At 38.8% G+C, this 21533-nt stretch overlaps 1 protein-coding gene across 5 annotated transcripts in view; it reads right to left on the bottom strand.

Annotated features, from left to right (window-relative positions):
* Positions 1–21533, bottom strand: part of SLC39A12 (solute carrier family 39 member 12) — a 68989-nt gene that overhangs the window by 39300 nt on the left and 8156 nt on the right. For all 5 annotated transcript variants that reach the window (XM_073885549.1, XM_073885548.1, XM_025892017.2 and 2 more), the window contains 4 exons: positions 20570–20851; positions 16369–16576; positions 8515–8681; positions 3758–3929 (listed from right to left, as the gene is read on the bottom strand). In XM_073885549.1, coding sequence (XP_073741650.1) covers positions 3758–3929; positions 8515–8681; positions 16369–16576; positions 20570–20851 — 829 coding nt within the window. The remainder of the gene's footprint in view (positions 1–3757; positions 3930–8514; positions 8682–16368; positions 16577–20569; positions 20852–21533) is intronic.

Raw genomic sequence — 21533 nt, forward strand, 5'->3', positions numbered from 1 at the left:
GCCAAAGAAATGAACTTCGCTCACGTTAAACCACAACATCGGCTGCCATATACCGGTAATGATTTCCTTCTAATCCCATTTAAACCTTCTGAAGTCAAGGAAGCAGAGTATAGAGGGGGCACATGGTGTGGGGCCATCAAAGACCTATGCTTCTGTAGAAGGTGAGTACTTTCTTTCAAAAATTCTCAAAATTATTCGTAACTCATCAGTGCCTAAGATGAGTGCTTGTAGTAGTAAGAACTGATCAATGAATGTGTAACAGTTGATAATATGAATTTGGACAGCCCACGTTTTAAATTATCACAATCATTTTTTAGAACGCCTAAATTTATCCCATGTTTCTAGGTTTCTAAATTTTCAAAAAATATTCAGGAAGTGCAATTTTTAAGATTATTCAAACAAAAGCAAATATGTATGAGGGAAGAAGAAGCAAAGAAGGAAAGAGAAAAGATGAAAAAAGAGGGGAAAAAATGGCTTTCAGGGTCAAGTAAAGTTGACCCTTGAACAATGTTAAGCTAGAGGAAAGAAAATGTCATTAAGAAAATCGTAAGAGGGGTGCCTGGCTTGGCTCAGGTGGTTGAGCATGCGACTCTTGATCTCAGGGTCATGAGTTCAAGCCCCATGTGGGGCATGGAGCCTACTTAAAATAAAAATTTAAAAGGAAAGAAAAGAAAATCATAAGAGAAAATACATTTACAGTACGGTATTATAGATTAAAAAATCTGCATATAAGTGGACTTGTGCCATTCAAACCTTTGTTCAAGGGTCAACCGTATAAATGATTTGGGGATAAAGAGTTTTCCAGGCCACCACTTCCCTTTGGTTGCAAATATTCAGAGCAAATACTCTGTCTTCTACTTATTTAGAAATTACTAATAAGCCACAGCAAATTGATGTGGAAACAATGAAGGAAGGTAACTACAAAATTAAACCATCATTAGTGACTACAGATAATAAGTTAAATCAAACAACCCAGTTATCATACTAATTAAAGCCTATGGTAGATTTTGAGAAACATCCATCTTAAAATTAGTTAAAATAGAAAATATCCTATTTTGATCATTCTTGTACTTTTCTGGAAGGTTCACCCCGACGTTAGGTCGTATTAATGATACTAGCTGGTAACATAGTAATAGTCTTGTTTTTAAGAAGACTTTTATTGAATTATAAGTTCTAAATTATACAGGAGTCTAATATTAAAATAGAGTTGGCAGTGTACTCAAAAGAAGCAAAAAACTTTCCAATTTTAATTTTCCCACTCTTACCCCACCCCTTCACGTCTAGGGAATCTCTATAAGACAGTTGTTTAATGCACACAGAGTTACAGTTTTGCAATATGAAAAAGTTCTAGAAATTTATTGCACAATAATGTGAAAGTACTGCTGAACTATACACTTAAGAATGATTAAATTTCATCTCAATTTCAATTTTTTACCACAATTAAAAAAATTTTTAAATAATAAAAATGGTTTGGAACAGACATACACTCAGAGGTTTTATTTTGTTCCGACCTAATAAAAATACCTATGTTATAAATACATCCCTGGAGATACTAACCCAAGGTTCATACCCCACTCTTCCAAAGATAGACTCTATATGGGAATGTCAGTCTTCTCACTGCATATATAAATTACAGACACTCCAAGGACGTCTAGTGAAGTTCAAAGTTGCCACATTTTTATGAGAGCTACAAAACCTCAGGAAATGTCGAGAATTCACAAGGATAAACTAGGGTGTGGCATTTCCCAGGCAAAAGGAAAATTTGCAGCCCTTTGATTCTTCTAACTCCTCTCCCCTCTGTCCTAAAAGGCAACTACAGTATGGTATTGGAGGGGAAAGGACCCTTTCTAACTTGAGAGCTGAGAAATCTGTTCAGGTCCTCTGTGAATCAGATTTCACCTGATCGTGAGGCGAAGACAGCCTGAAAACCATAAAATCTGACATTCGTGGCCACAGGACTCTGCTAATCCCCCTAGGTCCTCACAGAAGTGTCATGGCATCTTGACTGGAGTCAGGCAGCTTGCAGACGGGTTCTATATAGATGTACATTTATACATCCTTACAATAGAACTTGACCTAGTCATTAAATTCCTAGCCATTCTTGAGCAGCTCCCTTGAACAAGTCTGAAATCTAATTTATACGGGGCCGTAACACTCTTTCCTGGAAACCCATGCGCAGGTGGTGCTTAAGGGTCAGGTTCTAGCACGCAAAACACTTTCTCTTCCTAACATCTCCCCAGCCTCTGTCTTCATCCCACATTTTCTGTTATTTATGCCTTTCCCCTTAAGTGACACAATGCAACATTTTTTAAATTGAGCGCAGGAATGGGTTCTCTGGTAAGTGTGATTTCTCTGAATTGTTCTCAGGAAGACCATTCCCCAGGGGAGGTCTAGCTCTTCATTAGAAAGACAAGCATTTCTCACAGATTTTCAGCTCAGAAAGCCATTTTGCAGGGACCCACATGTAACAGATACAGTGTCCGGGGGTGGGCATGTAAATATGCTCATGGAGGCTCCTAGGTGCCATGGTCTGTTCCCCTTCTCCATTTCTGAGCAAACGCTGACCACCAGGTGCTGAATTATTTCATTGTTCAGGTTTAATGAAGCTTTTTTCCTTTCAGTGAATATGGAGTCTTAGATATTTGGTTCTGGCAGGTCTTTGTTCACATAAAATCTTCAAATGAGCCACTTGATGCTGCAGAATTCACAGTGTGTTAGAAGTGCTGGACAGTTCATCCCTGATGGACATTGCAAGACTATCTCAGATAGAAAGAAAAATGCTCCGAAAAAGCCTACATAAGGCCCTCTGATCACTGGCAATATTTACAGCGTGCATGTGTTAACTGTCACATTTTTGCTATTCATCCTGGATGTTTTTGGCCACGATTTCTTTTTCTTTTAAATATACAGTGCTTTAAGTGACAGAACCCATTTTTGTCCACATTATCCCGTTTGAAACTTACAGCTACCCTGTGAAGCCTGATACTGGAGCTCACCTACTGTGGTGATTCAGTGGGTTATAGGGGAGTGCAAATATCCAGCCTTCACTTCCCGGGGGGTCAGCCTGGTCGGGAGGCTGACAACTCCCCCCATGGCCACTTCCACCCCAGAGGAGCTCTTTGGTTTACCCCAGCATGCCTTTGTTTTTTTAACGTGTGTCATGATGTGTGAAAGGCTGGAGAGCTGTGTGATATCACTGTTTTCCTACCGTGCAGGAAAAAAAATAAAAGCCAGCCTTGGGGAAATAAAGAGAGGGCTTAAGATGACTGAGCTGGCTGGGGCCAGAAGGCACGACTCAACTTGGCATCTCTGATTCCATCGCTCATCTTCCTTCTCTTATACCCTGCCACTTCTCAACTAGGAACTTTGAAGTTGGTCCATGACTGAGTCATACAGGGAGGATAAAATCAATTTCTGTGACTTACATGCAAAATAGGAAATATTCAGTGAAAGGTAACGTAGCACAGTGGCTGAAAACAACGACACTGGGGCCCACTTGCCGGGGTTTACATCCCAACTCCGTCACTTACCAGCTGTGTGTCCTTGGGCAAGTCACTTGGCTTCTAGGTGCCTGTTCCTGTATCTGTAAAATGGGGATAATAATAGTGTCTAGCTCATAGTGTTGTTGGGAGGACTGAACGAGTTGAGAAATGTAAAATGCTGAGAACAGTGCCTGGTATATAGAATACATATCCTACGGTCACTATTGTTACTACACTGTGTGCACTAACTTTCTCCAGGAAGCACCACCACTTACTCTCCAGAGTGGTTGGTAGCAGCTTTGCTTGTTGGTCCTCAGGCAGCTGACAAGAGCAGCTGAGTAATTGCTGGACGATTCCAGGACTCATTCGTTTGAAGTCTTCCTTGGAAATGGGTGAAAGACTGTTCTGTAGAAATATCTCCACCAGCTGCCCCGCAGAGAAGCAAGACTGCGTGGGGAAAACATGGTTAGTAATTCCAGCAAACAAATTTTCCATCAGTTGCCGTTCCTGAGAAGTCAGAGCCAAACCAAATGGCTAAAAAGGACACAAGAAGCCACTCGTGCCTGTTTTCCCCTGCAATCATAATTTCCAAGGATTATTTTAAACCTCTGTCAGAGAGAGAGTGCACAAGCAGGGGGAGCGGCCGGCAGAGCAGGCAGAGGGAGAAGCAGGCTCTCTGCCAAGCAAGGAGCCTGATGTGGGACTCGATCCCAGGACCCTGGGATCATGACCTGAGCTGAAGGTAGACACTTAACCGACTGAGCCACCCAGGCGCCCCTATTTTAAACCTCTGATCAAAGTCAGCTGCACCTCACTTTTGCTTTGAGTATGATTAGAATGAGTTTTGCACCCTTTTTTTCTTTCCTGAAAACATGCACTGTATTTTACAATGTGTCGAATGGTTTTCTAACCAGCAGTCTAAGGCAACCTTGATGCTTTCTTTTTTTTTTTTTTTGCTTTTCAGTGGGGATGGCTTTGTCTCAAGAGTCAAGATTTCATATGATAAACAGGAGCTCTGAGGTAATGAGATCGTTGTCTTTAATATTCTCTGATTGGCTAAGCCTGTGTGGGCAACGTGTATTTTCAAAAGCAAAAGTTAATGTTTTTAAAAAGTGAATGCTGGGCACCCGGGTGGCTCAGTTGGTTAAGCGACTGCCTTCGGCTCAGGTCATGATCCTGGAGTCCCGGGATCGAGTCCCACATCGGGCTCCCTGCTCAGCGGGGAGTCTGCTTCTCCCTCTGACCCTCCCCCCTCTCATGCTCTCTCTCTCTCTCTCATTCTCTCTCTCAAATAAATAAATAAAATCTTTTAAAAAAAAGTGAATGCTGTGTCAACCAGCATGTGTGTAAACACTAAATAATACGGACACCTTTGTAACCGACCTCCCTTCTCCACCAAAACAATTGAAATCATTATGATTCCTTTGCTGTTTTTCTATGCTGTATAGACATGTTCATGAGAGGTAAGGGTTATTCGTAAACAACAAAGGCAACAGGTCTCTCAACATTGCCACAAGGAAATTTGTGCATCTCGGGAGTGTTCGGGGCTGACTGTGTGTATCAAAAATGGCATTTAAAAGTTTTAATGTGTATATAGTTCCAGCAGCACAAATGGTGAAATCAAACCCTAGGGCGACGTATTTGTGAGCTGTAGTCACAATCAATATGGTAGTTGAAGAAACCAGTACTTTACAAGGCTTGTGTGATTTGCTCTGTGGGGGAATGTAGGGATTTTTAACAAAGGCACATTGCTGATCAGAAAATGATGACGTATTTGCTGGGTTTTCCCAACAGACATTTTTGGGGGGATGAGTCCATGAATAAAAAATGTTTTATCTTGATCAGGGAAGATTTGGTTGCAGGGAAGAGAATCCACTCAAATCAGTGAGAACCAAGAGGAGTTTGTATTGGAAGGATGCTAAGGATCTCTGAGTTTGAAAAGGCAGCCACACTTCAAGAGGAACTCAACTTGAAGCTAGAAAAATCAGAACCAAAGATGTTTCTGACTCTGTCTGTTTGGGGCCAAGTATTTTCTCCTTTCTGTTTCCTGCTGCATGTATCTATTTCCTTTCGCGGTCCAGTGTTCTCTCCTTTAGTAAACACAAGGTCATATAAGCCCCAACTCTGAAGTGACCTCTCAGCCCACAAACCCAAGATTGAGTGGAGTCTGCAAGTCCCGACAGAGATCTGATTGCTTCAGCAAAGCCACAGATGGGCTCTCTGGGGTCAGACGTCCCTCTGGTTCAATCAGTTTTGCCCACGAGATAGGAGGTGGGATCAGATTGTTCAGACACGGCTGCCAGCCTCACGCCTGTGAGTGAGGAAGGAATTTCTCAGAAAAGGACTGGGCAAAACTCCAAAAGGTTTCTACTACAAAAAGCAACGACAGAAAGCTAAACCTGGGTTTGTCTTTTTCCCTTTGTCAAAATAATTTGTGCCAAAGACAATATTCTCTTTTGTACCATTTGTTACTAATGGAATATAATTACTTCACCATTAAATATCCTGACAACAACAAAGGGAAACTGGCAACAAACTTTTGATGATGAATCCTTTGTAATAAACATTCTCATTGAAAAGTGCTTGACTGGTAAGTAAAACAGTGCAGAGACAAACATGAACAGAATGCTATGCATCTTTCACCAGTTCACTGCCAAGAAATTGAATCGTTCTGGTCTTAGACTACCTTCTCCTAGAGTAAGGATATTCTATTAAAAGCTTCTGTGCCCTTGATCTTTATTTGCTGTTCCTGTGTTATTTAGGTCATTTGTTTGTTTTAAATTTCTTCTGAAATCACTAACACAAATGTCCTTAATGGTGATTCATTATATTCTATATATCTGAAACCCCAATATTTTTAATAAAGAACAAACTAGAATGAAAATTTAGATTATCCAGCCAATAGCCTTTAAAATATCTTTATTCCTTTGCATAAAACTTCAAATTATGTGTATCCTTGTTTTGATGTCATCAGACTTCTATGATAACTTTACAAACATTCTAAAGCAGTGGTTCATGAACTTCAGTTTTGAGAATCACTTGGAGGGCTTGTTAAAAGACAGAGTGCTGGGCTCTACTCTCAGAGTTTATGATTCAGCAGGTGCTGGGGTGGGACCTGAGAATTTGCATTTCCAAGAAGTTCCCAGGTACAACACTGGTTTGAGAACCACTGGTCTAAATAACATAAGCAGGATCTTCAGATCTGGTCTATCTTAGGGTCCTATCAAGAGTCACAAGGACAGTGACATATTGGGACAGAGAAGAACCATTTGCATTGTTAGCACAGGAAATGACTATTACTGTTCTTGGAAGTCACATGCCTTAAGTAGGTAGTTCCCAAATTTTAAGAAACAATTTTCATTCTTTATGAAGATAAGGTCTCATTAGGCAAATTTGCTCCCTTCTATAAGCCAGCCCTGAAGAAGCATCTAAGAAGACCTGGCAAACAAAGATTAACATAGGCATCAGCTCTCTTCACTTTGTGTTGAATACAATTAGCATGAGTTTGAAAGAATCAACTTTCATACATGTCTTTATATCTTATATATATATATATATCTCACATATATATCACATATACAGCAGAAGTAACAGAAATTTACTTTTAAAAATATCTAATATTTTAATAATCTGTTTTTGTCTAAAAAGCAAAACAAGCAAACAACAACAACGAAGAGAAACAGACTCGTAAATATGGAGAACCAACTAGTGGCTCCCCGAGGGGAGGGTTTGGGGTGGGGGGTGGGCAGAATAGATGAAGGGGATTAAGAGATACAAACTTCGGAGGGTTGGAGGGAATATATGATACCGCCCAGTCATGTATATATAACTCAAAGGAACAACATTCTGCATTGTTAAGAATCTGTAAGGGATTTGGCCCTTTTAAGGTACTGACTATACCTTGCTCACCTAAGATACAAATAACAAAAATAGTTTTATTTAAATCAACATTTCCCAAACAATAGCACAGCTGTTACCAGCACAGAGTATGTTTTTAGACAACCTATGTGTATATCCTAGTTTCTGTGAGCTGAAGCAATTATTTATTAGTTCCATGTCTTGATTTCTTCATCTGTAGTATGGAGTAATATACCCTAACCTCATATAGTTGTGATAATAATTAAATGAGGCAATGCAGGTGAAACAGTGCTCTAATACATAGTATATACTCAATAAACATAAGCCATGTTTGTGAAACATCAATTTATCAGGATTTTAAATGGTTAGGGCTGGGAAGAATTCTGTAGTCAAGTTTTGAGAAATGCTGGATTCAATAAGATTAAAGAAGTTTATTTGCTAAAGGACCTCCCCAGATAACTTAATAAGCTACAGAGTAATATGCATTTCTAGTATTTCCCAAACCAATTTGACCACAGCACTCCTTTTCAAAGAGCATTAAGATAGACTAGTGAATGTACTTTGGAGTACAACTTTAGGTAATAATGGATATAAATATGTTTATAAGTTCATATATCACCTTTTCTCAAAAAACTTCTCAGTGCTACCTACTATACAAATATTTGTCTGTTACTCGCAGGTCAAAGTAATCTCTTCATAACCTAATCTACGTTTAAAGCATTCATCCGTCATTGTAAGTATATATGTAATGTTTGTATACTCCTACTACCCTGTAAGCACCAAAGGAATTGTGCATATTTTTGTTCAGCACTGTATCCCTAATGGCCATGACGGTGACTGGCAGGTAGTAAATGCTCAGTATGTTTGCTGAATTAATTATTTGTGCATTTAATACAGACACAAGGGCGGAAAGAGTCATATATATATATTATATATATATATATAAAATATATATACACACACACATACACTATATGTTTTTCCTACATGTCTTGGCCTCATGTTTATGTCTACAGAGATCTATTTGTAGAAGAAAAAAAACCATGACCACTGTAGAAATAGAATATTTTTACATTTAAGGAAATACACATTATCCTTTAAATTTTCCACAACTCTTATAGAACTTCCACAACTTTGACAGTAGCAACTGGTGGTATAAGAATAACGACCATACCTCATCCCAGGAAGCTGAACCATCATCTGACTCTTGGCCCATGGATAGATTAGGGTAGCCCCAATCATAGATTGATAGGTTGTTCTGTTTCCTTTGAAGTTGATGGATTTTATCTTTTCTGATACAGGTACTTTTGGTCCAGAGAATGTTGAGGAGTTGGTCTAGTTCTAGAAATTTCACACAAAATCTGGCGTCACATAGAATAAAGATAAGTCAATCTCAGGATAATCACAATTTCTTATGGCCACAGCATAGATATTTTGCTAGATAAATTTGGTTCTAATGAAAAGTCAAGATGTTACTCTGGACAATAATAAAAGAACACTTATACTTCATGTGAATATTGATTGTCTCACAAGATTTTGACTAAGCTTTGGAGCTAAATCAGCCTTACAAAGATGTTCCTACCATTTTTATCTCCTAGGGATGATACAATGGGCAATTCCTCCCAAGAGATACCTTCTCTTGAGCCAACTATTTCTTTTTCTAGATGGTCCATATAAAAATGCAAACAAAAGATAGAACTGGCCTAATCCCTAGGAAATTTATTTCCTTGAGGTACTATATACATCCTTAGTAGATTAACGATAACTTTAATTTGATTATGTAAATAAAATTATTTTCCTTTTAAGGGTTTGTTTAGGCAGAAACCAGAAAGGAAATAAAAGGGATCTGAGATTGTAGAGACAAGCTGACTTTTTTTTTTTTAAGATTTTATTTATTTACTTGACAGAGAGACAGCAAGAGAGGGAACACAAGCAGGGGGAGTGGGAGAGGGAAAAGCAGGCTTCCCGTGGAGCAGGGAGCCTGATGCAGGGCTCGATCCCAGGACCCTGAGATCATGACCCGAGCCGAAGGCAGTTGCTTAACCAACTGAGCCACCCAGGCACCCCGCTGACTTTGTTTTCTAATGCTACCATGGTATGGTTGCCAGTTTATAGATTACAGTTTAGTTTCCCTTAGTAGAGCTCTAGGCTTTAAATTGATTGATACAGAGAATAATTAAATATAATGGTGAATTTATTTGGATTTATCCATCTTCTTGCTTGTGAAGACAATGTCTCTGGTATTTTCCTGAATGTTATCATTAATGACAAGAAAAATTACTTCTATGTTTCATTTTAAATAACTGACTTTCAGTGAAAAAAAAATTATAAGACTTGCAAAAAAATGGGAATGTGGGGCCCAAAATCAGGGAAGAAAGCAGTCAATAAATAGGTCTCTGAGTATTCCCAGATGTTGGATTTAACAGAAAAAGACTTCAAAGCAGCTAATTAAAAGTGGGCTAAAGGAACTAAAGGAAATCATATTTAAAGAATTAAAGTGTGACAATAATAAGTCAACAAATAGGAGAAATAAGAAATTCAAAATTATATAAGTGTCCAAATGGAAATTTTGATGTTGACTACAATAAGTGAAATGAAAAAATCACTAGAGGAGTTCAACAGCATATTTGAAATAGTAAAAGGAAGATTTACTGAAAATGGAGATAGATTAATAGAAATAATCCAGTCTGAAGAGTGAGGGAGAAAAAGATTTAAAAAAGAACAAATTCAGAGACCTATGGGACAATAGCAAGTATACCAACGTATATGTAATGACAATCACAGAAGAGAAACATGTAGAAAAAATATTGGAAGAAATAATGTCAAAATTATCCAAATTTGATGTAAAACCTTAATTTACATGTTCAAAAAGTTTAGCAGACATCAAGTAGGATAAATATAAAAAGATCCACACCCAGACACATTGAGGCAAAATTGATGAAAGTCAAAGAAAAAAATAAATCTTGAAAGCAGCAACAGAAAAATGACTTATCAAATGCAAGGAACCAACAATACAAATAGTACCTGACTTCCCATCTGAATAACAGAGACCAGAAAGTAGTGGAATGGTATACTCAAAGTGCTAAAAGAAAAAACTGTCAATCAAAAATTTTATATCCAACAAAACAATTCTTCAGAAATGATGGTGAGATAACAGCTGAAAAATTCTCAAATCTGGGGAAGGGAAAAGAAATCTAGACCCAGAAGGCACAAGGAACCCCCAGCAAAATCAACTCAAGGAGGTCCACACAAAGACATATAGTAATTAAAATGGCAACAAGTAGTGATAAAAAGAATTTTAAGAGCAGCAAGAAAAAAGATAACAGCTACATATAAGAAAAACCCCATAAGGATTTTAGCTGATTTTTCAGCAGAAACTTTGCAGGCCAGAAGAAAGTGGCACTACATATTCAAAGTGCTGAAAGAAAAAAAAAAAACTGCAACCAAGAATACTCTATCCAGCAAGGTTATCATTCAGAATAGAAAGAGAGATAAAGAGTTTCCCAAACAAACAAAAATTAAAGGAACCCATGATCACTAAACCAGCCCTACAAGAAATGTTTCCTTTGCATGGCAAGGAAAGGACCATAAGGAAGAGCAAGAAAAATAGGAAGCATAAAAGCAATAAAAATAAATGTATCTATGAAAATCAAAGGACTCACAAAATAAAAGGATATAAAGGACACCATATACTAAAATGTGGGGGCAGGGAGAGGAGTAAAGAATCGGTTAAAACTTGGGCAACCATCAAATTAATATAAACTGCTATGTATAGAACATGTTATTTACAAGCTGAACAGTAACCACAAATCAAAAATCAGTAATAGATATGCAAAGAATAAAGAGAAAGGAATCCAAGTATATTGCTAAAGAGAGCCAACTAATCAAGACAAAAGAGAGTAAGAGAAAAGAGGAACAGAAAAGAACTACAAAAATAACCATAAAATGAGTAAAAAAAAAATGGCAATAAATACATACCGATCAATAATTACTTTGAGTGTAAATGGGCTAAATGCTCCAATCAAAAGACAGGATGACAGAATGAATGAAAAAGTGAGACACATCTATATGCTGCCTGTAAGAGATTCATTTCAGCCCTAAAGACACATGCAGATTGAAAGTGAAGGAATGGAGAAGCATTTATCATGCACAAGGATTAAAAAAGAAAGCCAGGGTAGTAATACTTATATCAGATAAAATGACTTCAAAACAGAGACTGTGACAAGAGACAAAGAAGGACACTATAAAATCATTAAGGGGGCAATCCAACAAGATGATATAACAGTTGTAAATATTTATGCACCCAACATGGGAGCATCCAAATACATAAAACTGTTAATAACAAACATAAAGAAAGTAATTGATAGTAATACAAAAATAGTAGGGAACTGTAACACCCCACTTACATAAATGGACAGATGATCCAAACAAAAATCAACAAGGAAATAGTGACTTTGATTGATACACTGAACCAGCAGGATCTAACATATATTCAGAATATTCCATCTTAAAATAGCAGAATATATATTCTTTGCAAGTGCACATGGAACATTCTCTAGAATGGGTTACATATAAACACTAAAGAAGTCTCAACAAATTCAAAAAGATAGAAGTCATACCATGCATATTTTCTGAACATAACGTTATGAAACTAGAGATCAACCACAAGAAAAAATCTGGAAAGAGCACAAATGCATGGAGATTAAACAATGAATGGATCAACCAAGAAATCAGGGAAGAAATAAAAAAGTACGTGCAGAGAAATGAAAATGAAAACAGAACAGTCTAAAATTTTGGAGGTGTAGCAAAAGCTGTTCTAAGAGGGAATTTTATAGCAATACAGGCCTACCTCAAGAAGCATGAAAAATCTCAAGTAAATAACCAAATCTTACACCTAAAAGAGCAAGAAAAAGAAGAATAAACAAAACCCAAAACCAGGAGAAGGAAGGAAATAACAAAGATTAAGGCAGAAATAAAATAGAAAATAAAAACACCAATAGAACAGATCAATGAAACTAGAAGCTGGTTCTTTGAAAAGATCAACAAAACTGCTAAACCTTCAGTGAGACTCTTGGAAAAAAAAAGAGAAGACTCAAAAAAATCAGAAATGAAAGAGGAGAAATAACAACTGACACCACAAAAATATGAAGGATTAGAAGAGAATACTATAAAAAATCATATGGCAACACACTGGACAACCTAGAAAAAAATGGATAAATTCCTGGAAACATATAACCTACAAAATGGAATCAGGAAGAAATAGAAAATTTGAACAGATTGATTACTAGCACTGAAATCAAATCAGTAATCAAAAAACTTCCAGGGTGCCTGGGTGGCTCAGTCAGTTAAGCATCCAACTCTTGATTTCCACTCAGATCATGATCTCAAGGGTTATGGGATCAAGCCTCACACCAGGCTCCATGCTGGGCATGGACCCTGCTTAATATTCTCTCTCCCTCTCCCTCTCCCTCTGCCCTTACCCCCCAAAACAAAACACAGCAAAACAAAACAAAACTTCCAACAAATAAAAGTGTAGGACCAGACGACTTCACAGGTGAATTCTACCAAACATTTAAAGAAGAGTTAATATCTATTCTTCACAAACTATTCCAGAAACTAGAAGAGGAAGGAAAACTTCCAAATATATTCTATGAGGCCAGCATTACCTTGATACCAAAGCCAGATAAAGACACCAAAAAAAAAAAAAAAAAAAGAGAGAGAGAGAGAGAGAGAGAGAACTACAGGCCATTATCTCTGATGAATATAGATACAAAAATCCTCAACAAAATATTAGCGCGCTGATTCCAACAATACATTAGAAAACCATTTACTGGGACACTGGGTGGCTTAGTTGGTTGAGCATCTGACTCTTGGTCTTCGCTCAGATCATGATCTCAGGGTTGTGAGATTGACACCTACATCAGGCTCCATGCTCAGTGGGGAGTCTGCTTGAGATTCTCTCCCTCTTCCTCTGCCCCTCCCCCACTCTGTCAAATAAATAAATCTCTAAAAAAATCATTTATCATGATCAAGTGGCATTTATTTCTGTTATGCAAGGGTTGTTCAATATTTGCAAAGCAATCAGTATGATATATCATATCGACAAGAGAAAGGATAAAAACCATACAATCTTTTCAATAGATGCAGAAAAAGCATTTGACAAAGTACAACATCCACTCATGATAAAAACCCTCAACAAAGTAGATTTAGAGGGAACATACCTCAACATAATAAAGACCCTATATAAAAAACCCACAGTTTACATCATCCTCAATGGGGAAAAACTGAGAGCTTTTCCTCTCAGGTCAAGAACAAGATAAGGATATCCACTCTCACCACTTCTATTCAACATAGTACTGGCAGTCCTAGCCACAACTATCAGACAAGAAAAAGGAATAAAAGGCATCCAAATTGGTAAGGAAGAGGTAAAACTTCCACTATTTGCAGATGAGATGACACTATATATAGAATCTCGAAAGACTCCTCCAAAAAACTACTAGAACTGATAAAAGAATTCAGTAAGGTTGCAGGATACAAAATCAATACACAGAAATCTGTTGCATTTCTATACACTAAAAATCAAAGAGCAGAAAAAGAAATTAAGAAAATAGTCCCATTTAAATTACACCAAAAATAATAGAATACCTAGGAATAAATTTAACCAAGGAGGTAAAAGATCTGTATTCTGAAAAGTATAAAACACTGGTGAAAGAAATCGAAGATGACACAAACAAATGGAAAGATATTCCATGCTCATGGATTGGAAGAATAAATATTGTTGAAATGTCTGTACTATCCAAAGCAATTTACAGATTTAATGCAATCCTTATCAAAATACCAACAGCATTTTTCACAGAACTGGAACAAGAAATCCTAAAATTTGTATGGAACCACAAAAGACCCCAAATAGCCAAAATAATCTTGAAAAAGAAAAAACTGGAGGTATCACAATTCCAGATTTCAAGTTATACTTACAAAGTGGCAATAATCGAAGAAGTATGGTACTGGCACTAAAATAGACACATAGATCAATAGAACAGATTAGAAAGCCCAGAAATAAACCCATGATTATATGGTCAATTAATCTTCAACAAAGAAGGTAAGAATATGCAATGGGAAAAAGTCTCCCCAACAAATGGTCTTGGGAAAACTTGACAGTTATATGCAAAAGAATGAAACTGGACCACTTTCTTATATCATACACAGAAGTAAACTAAAAATGGATTAAGGACATAAATGTGGGATCTAAAATCATAAAAATCCTAAAAGAGAGCATAGGTAGTCATTTCTCTGACATAGGCCATAGCAATATTTTTCTAGAAATGTCTCCTGAGGCAAGGGAAAGAAAAGCAAAAATAAACTATTGGGACTACATCACAATAAAAAGCTCCCACACAGCTAAAGAAACCATCAAAAAAACTAGAAGACAACCTACTGAGTAGGAGAAGATATTCGGAAATGAAAATCCAATAAAGGATTAGTGTCCAAAATATATAAAGAATTTATACAACTTGACACGAAAAGATCAAATAATCCAATTAAAAATGGGAAAAAGAAACAAATATTTCTCCAAAGAAGACATCCAGATGGCCAGCAGACACATGAAAAGATGCTCAACATCACTGACATCAGGAAAACATAAGTGAAAACCACAATGAGATAGCACCTCACACCCGTCAGAATGGCTAAAATCAAAACACAAGGAACAACAAATGTTAGCAAGGATGTGGAGGAAAAGGGAGCCATTGGGCACTGTTGCTAGGAATGCAGATGGGTGCAGCCACTGTGGAAAACAGTATGGAGATTCCTCAAAAAACTAAAAATAGAACCACTATATAATCCTGTAACTCTACTGGATATTTACCCAAAGAATATGAAAACATTAATTCAGAAGGTTATATGCACCCCTATGTTTATTGTAGCATTATTTACAATAGCCACATCATGGAAACAGCCCAAGTGTCCATTGATAGACGGATGGGTAAAGGAGATGTGGTATGTATATACAATGGAATATACATAGAAAACCACATCTGTCATTCAAATTGTTGGGCAAATAGGTCCAGGGAAAGTTTAACACTGAATTGTATGGCTCCAGCTCTCGATCCCTTCAGACTTGGGGGGGTTTATCCAGATCACGGGTGTTGTTGGTCCCTTGGTAAAGTCACATCCCTTTATGTTGTGACTTCGCAAGAGGAAGTGCGTCAGGAGCAGCACCAGCTCTTATGCGACACTCCTGGAGCCCTTGGTGTACAAATTTGATACAGATTTTTAAAAATGTCGTTTCCGGGGCACCTGGATGGCTCAGTTGGTCATGATCTCATGGATTGTGGGATCAAGCCCCGAGTCAGCTCCACATTCAGCAGGGAGTCTCCTTGACATTCTCTCTCTCCCTCTGCCCCTCCCCCCTCACTCTTTCGCTCTTTCTAAAATAAATAAATCTTACCAAAAAATTAAAATTCATTTCATTTTTAATGTCTTGTCAAGGACAAAGAAGTGTGCAAAACAAACATTCTGATTCCATTCCCAGCATCCCATTTTACCTTGGAGTTCCAAAAAGCTGGCAGTCATGAATGTAGCCAGAAAGGATAGTTCACATGACTTTTATTTAAAATTAAATAGTTTACTGTTATAGTTACAAGCAAACATAACCAAGGTTCTTGCACCATTTGGCATACTATTTCATCATTCTTATGCAATATTTTGTGACCCCTGGCTCAGGGCTATGTACTAAGTCGAAAAGTGTTCATTAGTACTTAGAGCAGGTCGTAAAAATCTCTCCCTTGGCTCTGAATCCACAATACCACCATCAAATGATCCAAGTCCCTATTTTTGCCTCATCGCCACATAGAGACAATAACATGTTTGCCTTGAAAAGGTCTGAGCTGTCTTACTACACGGTAAGATAAAATGGTGTTTAGAACATACCCGAACAAATTTAGTCATCAAAAAGCATCAGTCTTTCTTTTGGGCACAATTCATTTAGTAGGTATGACTTGGGAGTTAAATTCATGAAAAGCATCCTTACCCGAGAGGTGGAGAGTATTTGAACTATTCAAAAAACTGAAAATATATTCTGTAAAATAGTCTGGGGAAGGCAAATTCCTTTGCCCCAGACAAACACCTTGGAGGGACAAAGCGATGATTGTCGCCGCCAACTGAGGAAGTGTATTTTCATCAGCACCGTCACTGCTCACTATTCCAGATTTTTCCTGCAGCATTTTGGTTTCCATACACTGAAATCAGATACACAGTCAAAAGAAAAGTTTGAACCTCTGAAGTTATTTGGTTTAAAATATCGCTAGGATTTCCCCAAAACACAAGAAATAGTTCTTTACCTTAAAGAGGTCTGAATTGTTTGTAGGAACATGAATACCGTCATTCTCTAATCTCAGAATTGTTTGGAAAATTCTTGTTTCTTTTATTCGCCCTGACGCTGGACCTTCTAACTCCCATCGTTTTGGTCCTTATCTACCTAACCTTTCTCATTACTCCCTCAGAGATGTGTTTTCTCCAAGAAGATCCTTTGCTCTTACTGCTCACGACCTTCCAGTTGGTGAATTGTTTCTCTCCAGCTTTAAGAAGAGCCTGCAGTGTAATGACTTCCAAATCTATATTCCCAACCTTGACTTCACATTGGCTCTGGTGCCTTGTGTCAGCACAGAAAACTTCTCTTTTCACCCCTGCCTTTAGTCTCAAGTTCAATGTGTGCTAAGTGCAAATCAAAGCTAGCACAGTCTGTGTTCTTTGAACTCCCATCAGACATAGGATCTTTTCCATTTGCACATCAATTTTCTTCAATTAAATTATGGGCATCTGAAAGGCAAGAATCTTGCTTTGCATTCCACTAGTATATCCATTCACTCATTTAAACATTTATTGAGTGCGTATTATGTGCCAGACACTATGCTAAGTCCATTATATTATGCTCTGTCATTCTCCCAGAGCTCTGTGCAGTGGATACCCTTTACACAGATCACCAGACCAGTAACGGAGTCCCAGTGCGCACTCAGATCTGACTCCACAGCGTATGCTTTTCAATACTCTTCCTCTTGTATATAGAAATAAATGGAAACACAGGATGGGGCGTTACTGGACTTTCATATCATCAAAGCAAGTGCCACGGCATAGTGCTTGGGATAGACAGATAAGACTTTAATATTATCTCTGCTATTTGTAACTGCGTGACCTCGGGCAAAATGATTAACTTTGTTAACCTTCATGTTCTTTATCGGTAAAAAAGGACAATGCTGCCCACCACAAAGGTTATTAAGATTAGATGAGCTAATGCATGAAAAATTCTTAATATAGTAGCTGGTACATAGGACAGAGTTAGCTAATCTTAGCATTACTATTGTTGGACCCAGTGTCTAGTTGTGCATCTGACAGACAGTAGGCTGGAGAAGGTGGCAAGAGGCTTATACTCAGCGTTATGAAAACTTTTCCCCTAAAGGCTCCAGAGGAGCCATTAATGTTATAAAAAAAAAGGATAATACAATAAGGTATGTTATAGAAATATATCACTCTGGTGGCAAAGTAGTGAATAAATTTCCAGGGCTAGAATTTAAAAGCAGGAGTATAGTTAAGAAGTTATTGATTAAAGAGAGCACGTACTGCGTGGAGCACTGGGTGTTATACGCAAACAATGAATCATGGAACACTACATCAAAAACTAATGATGTATGGTGATTAACATAACATAATAAAAAAAAGAAAAATAAGAAAAATAAGATCTTAAAAAAAATGAAAAAAAAGAAAAAAAAAGAATAAGAAGTTATTGATTAACCCAAGGTATTTCTTGACCTCAGATGGTAGCACTGGAGATGGAAAGAAGTGGATGTATTTGAGGAATATTACAAAGGACTTGGAAGAAAATGTGAAGGAGTCTGAAGAGTTAAAAATGGCTCAGGTTTCTGGATTTATCAACTGTAGGACGGTAATACCATCCACCATTCCTCCATATAAGAGTCGGAGTTAGTGGAGAAGTCTATACTGATCCCTATTTATCACGGTAATAGCCAACAGTGGAAAGAGCAGAGAGCACTGGGAGCAAGAGGTTGAGTCAAGGAGCTAAACAATAGTTGGACAAAAGAGAATGAAGGAATGGAGGGATATGTACATTCTGGGCCACCAGGGAGGGTGGCTGGGTTAGCGTACTCGGGTGTAGAGCTGTTTCTGTTGAGCTGGTGAAGGCCTACCCGGAGCAGCTCTTAGTGGCTTCACCTATTGAGGCTGAATCCTGTGCAGACCAAGACCTAGAGATGCTGGTGGTGGTAGGCCTGGTCTACCAGCACCTTCTGTGACCTCACACTCTCTAGTTGGAGAGAGCGGCATCCTCCAGTGAGAGGCCAACTGGCCTCCTGTAAAAGTCTGGATTGACTGACTAAGGATTCCTAAGGGAATTCCAGCCCAAATAAATGGGCTAAAGGATGACAGTGCCATCCTCCAGGAGACAACTGGTCTAAGGCCTAGCAAGAGTTACAACCCAACAAGAGCTCTTAATTCTTCTTGAATGAATAAAAGGAGAAAGTAGGCCTACCCATAATATTGAATTATTTTATTCTGCTCTAGGAATGTTTAATCTCACATACACTTGGAAGCCCAGGTCTTTGCAGTATGTGTTGGATAACCAGAAATCTGCGTTGAACATATACACACCATCTGCTTTTGAGTGCTGGGTTCTCATTCTCACTTAATCTGCATCAAAAGGCAGCAACAGATGGGATGACTAAAATCCTAGTGGCTAATATGAACCGATCTTGTATAGATGTTGCACCGACGAAATTATATGTGGGCCTCTTTCCTTATTTAAGCAGAAACTGAATTCTAGAAAGGAAACCATTTTCTCAATTGGAAGTGGAAACAAAAATATGGCCCTATTTTGAGATTCATGAGATGAGAGTTACCAGAGTGATGCCCACACAGTCCTTCGGAAAGAGTCTTTCCATCTGTGTGCCAATCACAAGAGAAATTAAACGTTTTTACGGCAAATGGGAGGACGTATTTGCTGGTCATTAGGCCACAGCATGATTGCACAGGTACCTCGGGGCTCCCAGGACCCAGAATTGCGGTCAAAAAATCAAACACACCTATACACATCACTATAGACTGAATGTTTGTGTCCCCCTCCACCCACCATCCAAACTGATACGTTGAAATCCTACCACCTACTCTGCTGGTATTACGAGGTGGGGCCTTTGGGCGGTGATTGGGTCATGGGGGTGAAGCCAACATGAATGGGATTGGTGCCCTTATAAGAGAGATCCCAGGGCACTCCATTATCCCTTCTACCATGCGGGGAGATAGTCTCTTGTAAACCAGGATGGGGGGGCTCTCACCCGACTCCAAAACTGTGAGAAAGAAATTTCTCTTGTGTAGAAGCCACTCAGTCTATGGTATTTTTGTTACAGCAGCTCAAAGACACATGTCAATGAAAAATTCAAGAGAAAAAAAAATGATTCACAACACTCTTCAAAATGCATGGGCGGCTGCTCGATTCTTTAAGAAAATGTGGCTTAAAAAACTTCTTTGTTTTTTTTTTTTTTTAATGTTCAGAGCACTTCATCCACTCAGACTTCCCACTGCAAAGCTAATAAAGGTAATTGAAAGGCCAGCTTTTGCTGGAACAGTAAGGAAGGCCAGAAGAGACCAGACACCTGGTTCCTCACAGTGGGAGCCCTGAGGGGAGAAAACCACTTCCAGAGACCCCTTGAACCGAAGCAGCACGAATCAAAAGCTGCAGAAGGGATATTGTCTGTGCTGACGGTCATGAATAATACTTTTGCAAGCTGTTTCTCCAGTGAGGTAACTAATGATAAATTCCTCTCTCTCAAATGGCCCCGCCTTCTTTTCCCCTGGCCAGACAGCAAGGCAAATAGGCATGATGCCCTCCCCTACGTGGGTCAGTCCTTGGAGACTGATCAGGAGCCGTGACTCACTCACTTTCGTGTTCAGGAGAAGAGAGTTGCCCCGTCACCTGGCTTTCCTGCCCACCCACCCACCCACCCACCCACCTTCTGGCTGGAACTCATTTTACAATAATTAGTCATCCCATCTCCCCCTTTTATACTCAGAGTTTTAAATGACATCACTTAACATCCCATAGCTAAAACTCACAAATACCTCTCTTGAAAGTCCTTGGCTGTCCTAGGGATAAATAAGTGACAGGGAACAAGGCTCGGAGACTGTATCTTAGCAGCAAAGCCAGTTGGCACCTTGGCCCTTCTTACCTGGCTTCTAGAAGTGTCAAAGTACTGCCTGGTGAGTGTCAAGATATCTTCTGTCTCGTTCTGTGAAAGGAAATAGGAGTCTTCGTCCTGCCTGAGGCTGAGGAGGCTGTGTAGGTAAAATTTATACTCTTTATTACTCATGTTGAGCTTGGAAGAACAGATCTCTTCCTGATGAATAATGTAATAGAGGAGGAGAAGAGAAACTCTCTGGACCACTTCCTCTCGGAGCTGCTCCTCAAAATCTCCTCCAGCTATTAGTAACAGGGCATCTGGTTCAAAGCACTGTTCCAAAAACACAAAATAGCACACAAGTAGAAACAAAGCTTAGCAAATAGTCCTAGAACGCTAACGACCATCGATCCTCCCCTGCTTATTATTTTTTGAATACGAGGGGAAAGTGGGCAGCCCCAGTAGTCAGCTTCTAATAAGAGAGTGCAGGTTGGACTTTTATACATCAATGATACCCTCCTGGGGAGCCCTTATTCCCTGAGAGTAGTCCTTCTATCTCCGGTTGTCCATATGCTGCCTGGAGTAAAACCAGTTGACTCTTTGGCTTTTTAAAGGAATGCCCCATTGCATTTAGAATGAAATCCAAGCTTTACACAATTTTCTCATTAGTCTGGTTCTTGCCTACCTCCTTCCCTTCCTTCCCTTTAGCCTCGCCCCACCACTCTTTAACTTTCTGCCCCTGTGATTTTCCATCAGTCCCACCAAGCTCCTTCCCACCACCTTCCAGGTCTTCCTCCCCCTCATTTCTCAGATCTAGCTTAAAGTGACACCCCCTCGGGGATGCCTTCCCAAACACCCTATCCAAAGTAGGAAGTCCCAACCCTTGCCCCATGTTCTCCAGTGTGGCGCTGTTCGATGGAAACAGGACCCCAGCCACAGAGGTGAGCCACACATCACTTTAAATTTTCCAGGAGCCACATTTTGGAAAGTGAAATTAATTTTAATAACTTATCTA

This window comes from Callorhinus ursinus, unplaced genomic scaffold (assembly GCF_003265705.2).
Source record: "Callorhinus ursinus isolate GAN/ISIS: 27379988/994484 unplaced genomic scaffold, GSC_fseal_2.0 scaffold63, whole genome shotgun sequence".
NCBI lineage: Eukaryota > Metazoa > Chordata > Mammalia > Carnivora > Otariidae > Callorhinus > Callorhinus ursinus.